The 10,671-nt window shown below is 43.8% G+C and overlaps 2 protein-coding genes across 2 annotated transcripts; one reads left to right on the top strand and one right to left on the bottom strand.

The window, feature by feature from the left end:
* Positions 1 to 7,128: 7,128 nt before the first annotated feature.
* Positions 7,129 to 8,950, top strand: LOC105968214 (GDSL-like Lipase/Acylhydrolase superfamily protein). The gene is made up of 4 exons (XM_012992835.2): positions 7,129 to 7,462; positions 7,617 to 7,741; positions 7,842 to 8,093; positions 8,171 to 8,950. The coding sequence occupies exons 1-4, from the start codon at positions 7,198 to 7,200 to the stop codon at positions 8,657 to 8,659; spliced, it is 1,131 nt and encodes a 376-aa protein (XP_012848289.1). The 5' UTR covers positions 7,129 to 7,197; the 3' UTR covers positions 8,660 to 8,950.
* LOC105968213 (GDSL esterase/lipase At1g71691) lies at positions 8,887 to 10,576 on the bottom strand. The gene is made up of 4 exons (XM_012992834.2): positions 10,117 to 10,576; positions 9,680 to 9,931; positions 9,350 to 9,599; positions 8,887 to 9,264 (listed from the first exon to the last, which is right to left on the bottom strand). Exons 1-4 carry the CDS (start codon positions 10,537 to 10,539, stop codon positions 9,044 to 9,046), a joined length of 1,146 nt encoding a protein of 381 aa, XP_012848288.1. The 5' UTR covers positions 10,540 to 10,576; the 3' UTR covers positions 8,887 to 9,043.
* Positions 10,577 to 10,671: the final 95 nt, after the last annotated feature.

Below are 10,671 nucleotides of genomic sequence, written 5' to 3'. Positions count from 1 at the left end.
AAACCCCGAAACCCGAAAACCCGAAACCAAAACCCGAAACCCCCCGAAACCCGAAAACCCGAAACCCGAAACCCAAACCCGAACCCGAAACCCGAAACCCGAAACCCGAAACCCGAAACCCGAAACCCGAAACCCGAAACCCGAAACCCGAAACCCGAAACCCAAACCCGAACCCGAAACCCGAAACCCGAAACCCGAAACCCGAACCCAAACCCGAAACCCGAAACCCGAACCCGAAACCCGAAAACCCGAAACCCGAAACCCGAAACCCGAAACCCGAAACCCGAAACCCGAAACCCGAAACCCGAAACCCGAAACCCGAAACCCGAAACCCGAAACCCGAAACCCGAAACCCGAAACCCGAAACCCGAAACCCGAAACCCGAAACCCGAAACCCGAAACCCGAAACCCGAAACCCGAAACCCGAAACCCGAAACCCGAAACCCGAAACCCGAAACCCGAAACCCGAAACCCGAAACCCGAAACCCGAAACCCGAAACCCGAAACCCGAAACCCGAAACCCGAAACCCGAAACCCGAAACCCGAAACCCGAAACCCGAAACCCGAAACCCGAAACCCGAAACCCGAAACCCGAAACCCGAAACCCGAAACCCGAAACCCGAAACCCGAAACCCGAAACCCGAAACCCGAAACCCGAAACCCGAAACCCGAAACCCGAAACCCGAAACCCGAAACCCGAAACCCGAAACCCGAAACCCGAAACCCGAAACCCGAAACCCGAAACCCGAAACCCGAAACCCGAAACCCGAAACCCGAAACCCGAAACCCGAAACCCGAAACCCGAAACCCGAAACCCGAAACCCGAAACCCGAAACCCGAAACCCGAAACCCGAAACCCGAAACCCGAAACCCGAAACCCGAAACCCGAAACCCGAAACCCGAAACCCGAAACCCGAAACCCGAAACCCGAAACCCGAAACCCGAAACCCGAAACCCGAAACCCGAAACCCGAAACCCGAAACCCGAAACCCGAAACCCGAAACCCGAAACCCGAAACCCGAAACCCGAAACCCGAAACCCGAAACCCGAAACCCGAAACCCGAAACCCGAAACCCGAAACCCGAAACCCGAAACCCGAAACCCGAAACCCGAAACCCGAAACCCGAAACCCGAAACCCGAAACCCGAAACCCGAAACCCGAAACCCGAAACCCGAAACCCGAAACCCGAAACCCGAAACCCGAAACCCGAAACCCGAAACCCGAAACCCGAAACCCGAAACCCGAAACCCGAAACCCGAAACCCGAAACCCGAAACCCGAAACCCGAAACCCGAAACCCGAAACCCGAAACCCGAAACCCGAAACCCGAAACCCGAAACCCGAAACCCGAAACCCGAAACCCGAAACCCGAAACCCGAAACCCGAAACCCGAAACCCGAAACCCGAAACCCGAAACCCGAAACCCGAAACCCGAAACCCGAAACCCGAAACCCGAAACCCGAAACCCGAAACCCGAAACCCGAAACCCGAAACCCGAAACCCGAAACCCGAAACCCGAAACCCGAAACCCGAAACCCGAAACCCGAAACCCGAAACCCGAAACCCGAAACCCGAAACCCGAAACCCGAAACCCGAAACCCGAAACCCGAAACCCGAAACCCGAAACCCGAAACCCGAAACCCGAAACCCGAAACCCGAAACCCGAAACCCGAAACCCGAAACCCGAAACCCGAAACCCGAAACCCGAAACCCGAAACCCGAAACCCGAAACCCGAAACCCGAAACCCGAAACCCGAAACCCGAAACCCGAAACCCGAAACCCGAAACCCGAAACCCGAAACCCGAAACCCGAAACCCGAAACCCGAAACCCGAAACCCGAAACCCGAAACCCGAAACCCGAAACCCGAAACCCGAAACCCGAAACCCGAAACCCGAAACCCGAAACCCGAAACCCGAAACCCGAAACCCGAAACCCGAAACCCGAAACCCGAAACCCGAAACCCGAAACCCGAAACCCGAAACCCGAAACCCGAAACCCGAAACCCGAAACCCGAAACCCGAAACCCGAAACCCGAAACCCGAAACCCGAAACCCGAAACCCGAAAACCCGAAACCCGAAACCCGAAACCCGAAACCCGAAACCCGAAACCCGAAACCCGAAACCCGAAACCCGAAACCCGAAACCCGAAACCCAACCCGAAACCCGAAACCCGAAACCCGAAACCCGAAAACCCGAAACCCGAAACCCGAAACCCGAAACCCGAAACCCGAAACCCGAAAACCCGAAACCCGAAACCCGAAACCCGAAACCCGAAACCCGAAACCCGAAACCCGAAACCCGAAACCCGAAACCCGAAACCCGAAAACCCGAAACCCGAAACCCGAAACCCGAAACCCGAAACCCAAACCCGAAACCCGAAACCCGAAACCCGAAACCCGAAACCCGAAAACCCGAAACCCGAAAACCCGAAACCCGAAACCCGAAACCCGAAACCCGAAACCCGAAAACCCGAAACCCGAAACCCGAAACCCGAAAACCCGAAACCCGAAACCCGAAACCCGAAACCCGAAACCCGAAACCCGAAACCCGAAACCCGAAACCCGAAACCCGAAACCCGAAACCCGAAACCCGAAACCCGAAAACCCGAAACCCGAAACCCGAAACCCGAAACCCGAAACCCGAAACCCGAAACCCGAAAACCCGAAAACCCGAAACCCGAAACCCGAAACCCGAAACCCGAAACCCGAAACCCGAAACCCGAAACCCGAAACCCGAAACCCGAAACCCGAAACCCGAAACCCGAAACCCGAAACCCGAAACCCGAAACCCGAAACCCGAAACCCGAAACCCGAAACCCGAAACCCGAAACCCGAAACCCGAAACCCGAAACCCGAAACCCGAAAACCCGAAACCCGAAAACCCGAAACCCCGAAACCCGAAACCCGAAACCCGAAACCCGAAACCCGAAACCCGAAACCCGAAACCCGAAACCCGAAACCCGAAACCCGAAACCCGAAACCCGAAACCCGAAACCCGAAACCCGAAAACCCGAAACCCGAAACCCGAAACCCGAAACCCGAAACCCGAAACCCGAAACCCGAAACCCGAAACCCAAACCCGAAACCCGAAACCCGAAACCCGAAACCCGAAACCCGAAAACCCGAAAACCCGAAAACCCGAAACCCGAAACCCGAAACCCGAAACCCGAAACCCGAAACCCGAAAACCCGAAAACCCGAAACCCGAAACCCGAAACCCGAAACCCGAAACCCGGAACCCGGAACCCGGAAACCGGAAACCGGAAACCGGAAACCCGAAACCCGAAACCCGAAACCCGAAACCCGAAACCCGAAACCCGAAACCCGAAACCCGAAACCCGAAACCCGAAACCCGAAACCGAAACCCGGAACCCGGAACCCGGAACCCGGAACCCGGAACCCGGAACCCGAAACCCGAAACCCGAAACCCGAAACCCGAAACCCGAAACCCGAAACCCGAAACCCGAAACCCGAAACCCGAAACCCGAAACCCGAAACCCGAAAACCCGAAAACCCGAAACCCGAAAACCCGAAACCCGAAACCCGAAACCCGAAACCCGAAACCCGAAACCCGAAACCCGAAACCCGAAACCCGAAACCCGAAACCCGAAACCCGAAACCCGAAACCCGAAACCCGAAACCCGAAACCCGAAACCCGAAACCCGAAACCCGAAACCCGAAACCCGAAACCCGAAACCCGAAACCCGAAACCCGAAACCCGAAACCCGAAACCCGAAACCCGAAACCCGAAACCCGAACCCCGAAACCCGAAACCCGAAACCCGAAACCCGAAAACCCGAAAACCCGAAAACCCGAAAACCCGAAAACCCGAAACCCGAAACCCGAAACCCGAAACCCGAAACCCGAAACCCGAAACCCGAAACCCGAAACCCGAAACCCCGGAAACCCGAAACCCGAAAACCCGAAAACCCGAAAACCCGAAAACCCGAAAACCCGAAACCCGAAACCCGAAACCCGAAACCCGAAACCCGAAACCCGAAACCCCGGAAACCCGAAAACCGAAACCCGAAACCCGAAACCCGAAACCCGAAAACCCGAAAACCCGAAAACCCGAAACCCGAAACCCGAAAACCCGAAAACCCGAAACCCGAAACCCGAAACCCGAAAACCCGAAAACCGAAACCGAAAACCGAAACCCGAAACCCGAAAACCGGAAACCCGAAACCCGAGTATAAAATGCAGGTTAATTGCCGTTAATTGGGTCAGCAGGGATTCGAACCTGGACTGATTGGCAAAAATGGTTAGAACTTACCACTGGGACAACCATAAGTTTGTTTCTATAGTAGGCATTAAGTGAGTCTAATTTCAACGCTGCTGTAAATTATTTAATTGAGATATAAATATTTTAAATAAATTATTAATCTTCATATTAATTATTATTAAATATGTTTGATTAAATTATTAACAAATGCAAACTTTAAAAAATATATATATAATCATGGTTCAATACTGCAAAACATCTATTATTAGTTACTATATCAATGTAATCTCCACTATAGAAAAAATGTAAAGTATTGAATCAATTCAATGTATAAACAAATGCGTTGACTTATTATAAATTCACTTAGATTTTAAATCGATAGTGTCAAAAAATCGAATAATCAAAAAAAATTATTTAAAAAAAATACATTATAACTCATTTCAATTAATTTAAATCGTGTACCTCAATTGTTGGCAAAAACTTAATAATGTTATTGAGTATTTTATCATAAGATAATTATTTATAAATATAATTAATGTTTATTTTAACAAAAAATAGATTATATCTTGATGCGGTTGGGTTTTTTCGCATCGAAGAATCTCGATTCTTTAAGGTTTGGATATTAGGCTTTTGGGTTTTTGGATTTTTAAGGTTTAAGTTTATGGTTCCAATTGTAGGGTTTCGTTGTTTTGGGGTTTTAGCGTTTTAGGGTTTAGTGTTTTAGACTTTTAGGATGTTAGGGTTTTAGGGCTTTAGGGTTTTAGGGTTTAGGTTCATAGGGTTTAGGTTTCGGGTGTCGGGTTTTTGGGTATAAGCGTTTAGGATTTTAGGGTTTTGTTGTTTTAGGGTTTCAGTTTAGGGATTTAGGGATTAGGGATTAGGGATTAGGTTTTAAGGGTTCCATTTTAGGGTGTAGGGTTTCGTTTTTAGTGTTTAGGCTTTTGGTTTTTTGGTTTTTTGGGTTTTAGGGTTAAGGTTTCAGGGTTTGATGATTTTTAGGGTGGTAGGATACGGGTTTCGAGTTTCGGTTTGGTTTGGTTTGGTTTGGATTCAGCTACAGTTTCGGTTTTCGCGTTATCGAAGTGGTTATGTAGTTAATAGGAATAGGCTTAAAATCAAATTTTTAGTTATTTATTCGACTCTTGTATTTTGTGTTGTAGTTTCACTAAATACTAATCGTTCGATTGGATTTCGTTCTCGATTTAGTAGATTTAAAATCAAATTTAAATACCTACCCAATCTCATTTACGAAAAACTAATTGTTAGATTGGATTTCGCTCTCGGTTTAGTAGATATAAAATCAAATTTAAATACCTACCCAATCCCATGGAAGAAGACATTTTCATATTTACGTTGACCCATAACCTTGAGGCTTTTCTCTTGATTGGAAATGTGATCTTAAATTAAATAAATATACAAGTGAAATTAATAATTGATGACTTTAAAATAACACTTCACATGTACCAGTGGGCCCGTATTCGAGGTCGACAAAAAGAGTTCCGGTGTACAGTGCTCCTGGCCAGCCCATAGCAACTAAGAAACTTACGAGGGTGTTTGCAGGAAGATGGAGAAGAAGAAGGTTGATCAAGTACAATTGTGTTTTGTTTCTTTGTGGAGCAAATTAATCCTTATTTTTTTTTTTTTTTTTTTTTTTTTGAGTAAATTCAAGTCCATTACAAGGGGAAATAGGGGTGGGGGGGACTCGAACCCTAGACCGTTACCCTAGTGGTAAAGGCTAGGTACCAACTCTCCTAATGAGGGTTGGTAAATTAATCCTTATTTAAAAGGAGGTAAGTTGATTGATATGCATATATATGTTGAATTTGGGCCTGTAATTTGAAGTTACGGGCTCATAATTTATGGCCTGCAATCTTGTGGCCCCTTGAGAAATTTGGGCCTGCAGTTCGAAGTTATGGGCTCAACATGAGTTGAATTTGGACCTTTAATTTGAAGTAATGGGCCCAATATAAGGTCAATTTGGGCCTTTATTTTGAAGTTATGGTCCCAATATAAGTTGAACTTGGGCCTGTGATTTGAAGTTATGGACGCATAAGGGTGAGTTTGTGGCCTGCAATCTTGTGGCCACGAATTTGGGCCTCCAAATATTATGTAATTTTTTAACTGATGAAAATTTTGTAAATGAAATTAATTCGTATATTTATTAATAATTATTTAGCTAAAAGTTTTCTTGTCAGCACAATTATTTCCGATATTTAATATATACGAGAATTTCAATTGATCATTAAAATTCAATTTCTCAAGACATACTACATTCGATAAGCAAATCAATCATATGACAATCCAATTTGTTCCAACATTTCGGTGTAATTTAATCGATTAATTAGCTGGTAACTTAGATATAATATGGTTTCAAATTAAAATTAAAATTCAAAACGAATATATTACCAAAATTAAAAAAACAAAACAAATTACCACCTGCTCCTCCTCCATCATCCAGATTTTAGAATATATATATAATTATATATAGTATTATGATCAATGTAGTCATTGATCAGTTCTTTTATTCACAACAGAATAGTCTTTTTAAAACAAGAAATTTAAAAATTGCGAGGCCCAACAAATGGAAAAGACTTGATATAATTTGAAGGTGGCTTTACCGGTGTTATTAATAAAAGTTATCCTTGAGGTACAGATAGTATAATTAGAAATCTTTGTTACTCTTTGGTTTTTCCAAATGTTTGGCCATACAAATTCTTTCATTTCCAAGCACTTTAATAAGTTGTCACGAGATATCAGCTCTTGTCACCGCTCTGGTTTTAGCTTCCAAATATCATTCGTGAACTACAGCTAAAAAAATACCTTTTCTTTAAATTTCTTCTCACGGGTTGTTTCTTTAAATTTGTTCACGTAAAAGTAGCAAGCAACATACTATAAAACCCCCACACGTACCAAGACTAGTAATCACCAGAACTATACTAGAGTTTGCAAAAACCAATTTTCGTTATTTATTTACAATGTCAAATTCCAGTAGATTCGTGATGTGGGTTGTTTTCGCTTTCAGTTTGTGGTGTTTAACAGCATGTAAGGTGTACTCGCAGCCGAATAACCAAGTTCAACAAGTGCCTGGCCTTTTCATATTTGGAGATTCTTTAGTTGACAATGGCAATAATAATGGAATACTAAGTCTTGCCAGGGCCAATTACATGCCTTACGGTATTGATTTCCCACAAGGCGCCACTGGCCGTTTCACCAATGGACGTACTTTCGTCGATATTTTAGGTACCAACTTTACCCATTTTTCTCTGGAATAAATATACTATAATGTATTATTCTTTGATACAGATCCTACTTGTTATTTACATTGTGCATTTTACTGAGTTATTACACTGTGATGCAAACATTCTTTAACTTGTGTTGGTGTTACTGATTTCAGCTCAGTTATTAGGCTTTCCGAACTACATTCCGCCCTATGCTAGGACTGGTGGCCGAGCATTATTTCAGGGAGCAAATTATGCATCAGGAGCCTCTGGAATCAGAGATGAAACGGGAAACAACTTGGTTTGTATATATAGATACTAATATCAATGCATTCCTCTCAGAATCTACAAGACAACACGGGGAGTTTGACTGACTTTACTTGGCTTCACTTTCGCTACAGGGGGATCACATGTCAATGAACCAGCAGGTTGATCACTTTGCCACCACGGTGCAGCAGTTGAGGAGGTACTTTAGAGGAGATAACATTAATGCACTTGCCGCCTATCTCAGCAAATGCATTTTCTACTGCGGATTGGGAAGCAACGACTATCTCAACAATTATTTCATGACCGATTACTACCCAACTAGTTCTCAATACACCCCAAAGGCTTATGCTGCTTCTCTCATCCAGGATTATTCTAAGCAATTAGCAGTAAGTACGCCATATAACTACCTACTTTGAATTTCAAGTTCAAACTCAGCTTGATTATAATGTTTATATATATCCAGGGATTATACAAGTTGGGAGCAAGAAAAGTGGTTGTGGCTGGGGTTGGACAAATAGGTTGTATACCGTACCAGCTGGCGCGATATAACGGTAACAGCAGCAACAGGTGCAATGAGGAGATCAACAGTGCTATTGTCCTATTCAACACAGGTCTCAAAAGATTGGTGGATCAATTTAACAAACGGGGTCAGCTTCCAGGGGCAAAGTTTGTTTACCTGGATTCATTTGAGAGCAGCAAAGACCTTGTCCAAAATGCCAAAACATATGGATTTGAAGTGGCAGACAAGGGATGTTGTGGGGTTGGAAGAAACAATGGGCAGATAACATGCCTTCCTCTTCAAACTCCGTGTGATAACCGTCAAAAGTACGTCTTCTGGGATGCTTTTCATCCCACAGAAGCTGCCAACATCTTGTTTGCCAAGAAAGCTTATAGTTCAAAGTCTAAATCATATGCCTATCCCATTAACATACAGCAACTGGTCATGCTTTAGGATTACTTGCTTAAGCTTCTTGAAGTATTAGATGACTTTGAATATCTCATCAAACATGCACTCTTGTCCCTGCATTGAGACTATTATATCTTTAAATGTTCGCCTTTTTTTTTTTTTGTATTTCATGTTTGTTCAATTGGATGGTTTTATCCCCATTTAGGATTTTTTTTTAGTGAAATAAGGCATCTGTTAAAGTATATGTTGTGTGGACTTAATTTTCGAACATGTACGTGGTGCATTCTACTTCCCACTTTTATTCAAGAGTGGTCCAATTCTGTTCTGATCTTTTGACATTTGAGACTTGTGAATTTGGTTTACAAGCTAAAATTAGAAGCTACTAGAGCTATATTAGAATCAGTATCTCATCGACAGAAAAGATGGGCATCAAAGATTGGCAAGTTGCTGTATGTTTATGGGATACACAAAATGTGTGCTTCCGTTGAAAGCTCTCTGTCCAAACAAGACATTAACAGCTTCTGTTGGATGGAAAGCATCCCAGAATATGTACTGATTCCTCTCCGGACATGGTGTCTGGAATGGAAGACAAGTTATCTGCCCTCTGTTCCTCCCAATGCCACAGCACCCCCGGTTTAACACGCCAAATCCTAATAATATATAAAAGTTTACGAATTTGATTAAAAGATTATTTTTAATACAAGATATACTAGAGACAATTAAGGTAGTACCTACCGTATGATCCAGCATTGGCAATGAGATCTTGAAACAAATTCCGAATGTCAATGTAAGAAAATTTAGCACCGGGAAGATTGGTAGTGAGATTGTTCATGATGGACATTGTGTTTGTGTTAAAAGGAAGGACAAGTTGGTTGACTTCCTCAGAGCATATACCATTACTATTTTGTGCTAGGATGCTTGGGATACAACCCATCAGTCCAAGCCCTGCTATCACAAATTTCCTAGCTCCGAGATTATAAAGCCTCTGCAAATCAACACATGCATGCATGCATGATATAATTAATTATCTTTAGATTAATCTAGTATATATCTTATCTTACTTACAGTAAGTTGTTGGGAGTATTGCTCAGCCAAGAGATCTGCATATTGTTGAGGATTGTAGTGATTCTTTGTGTCATAGTTGGGCATGAGATAGTTGTTGAGGTAATCGTTGCTGCCCATTCCGACAAAGAAAATGCATTTGGAGAGAGCTTGTGCCACATCAGCTGGTGGTGGTGCACCGACAATACTGTTTGTGATTTGATCAAGACTGTTCTCAAAGTTTTTGATTTGCTGGTTGAAAGGAATGCGACTAACCTGTAAAGAGTACATGCATGAGAATTGAGAACCCCATATATATATATATATATATATATATATATATATATATATATATATATATATATATATATATATATATATATATATATATATATATATATATATATATATATATATATCTATATTTCAATAAAAGAAAAATGACAAGACATGATACATACAAAATTTCTGCCAGTAATGTCAAGGATACCAGCAGCAGCAGAGGCATAGTTAACACCGTATCGCATTTGATCAGGCGAAGAAGAAGCCTCGGAGTAAGCAGGAATCAATGGTAGTCCGAGTGATTCGGCAATTGTATCGACCATGGTGTAACCATTGGAGAAGCGTCCTGTAGGGCCTCCATTGAAATCGATGCCATAAGGAAAATAGTTGGCTTTAGCCAAAGAAGCCAAGTTATTGTTGTTGCCATTATCTATCAGAGAGTCTCCAAAAATAAACATAGCAGGTACCAATTCTTGACTACCACTACCACCCGCGGGTGCAAATGCATCTTCTTCATCTTCACACATTCCAATACTTTTATTGTTAACACTCAACACCAACAGAACCAGATAAAACCTCTTCAAATAATAGTTATCAGCCATCTCTCTCTCTCTCTCTCTCTCTCTCTCTCTCTCTCTCTCTCTCGTTGTAGACGTGACTATGGAGAGAGTTGTAAATGGTTGAGGTGCTTCTTTTATGGAGAGTGGCAGAGGGTTTAATTGGCGGAGAGATGC

The sequence above is a fragment of the Erythranthe guttata genome, chromosome 14 (assembly GCF_056151865.1).
Source record: "Erythranthe guttata isolate IM_541 chromosome 14, IM_541, whole genome shotgun sequence".
Lineage (NCBI taxonomy): Eukaryota > Viridiplantae > Streptophyta > Magnoliopsida > Lamiales > Phrymaceae > Erythranthe > Erythranthe guttata.
The sequence above is the reverse complement of the archived record's forward strand: the minus strand, read 5'-3'. Positions and strand labels throughout refer to the sequence as shown.

Bases quoted from the DNA above. Each gene is read 5' to 3' on its own strand.
- LOC105968214 (XM_012992835.2), top strand. From the start codon at position 7,198: ATGTCAAATTCCAGTAGATTCGTGATGTGGGTTGTTTTCGCTTTCAGT. The intron at 7,463-7,616 runs GTACCAACTTTA...TACTGATTTCAG, and splicing joins TACTTTCGTCGATATTTTAG to CTCAGTTATTAGGCTTTCCG. The intron at 8,094-8,170 runs GTAAGTACGCCA...ATATATATCCAG, and splicing joins ATTATTCTAAGCAATTAGCA to GGATTATACAAGTTGGGAGC.
- LOC105968213 (XM_012992834.2), bottom strand. From the start codon at position 10,539: ATGGCTGATAACTATTATTTGAAGAGGTTTTATCTGGTTCTGTTGGTG. The intron at 9,932-10,116 runs GTATGTATCATG...TACTCTTTACAG, and splicing joins ACATTACTGGCAGAAATTTT to GTTAGTCGCATTCCTTTCAA. The intron at 9,600-9,679 runs GTAAGTAAGATA...GTTGATTTGCAG, and splicing joins AATACTCCCAACAACTTACT to AGGCTTTATAATCTCGGAGC.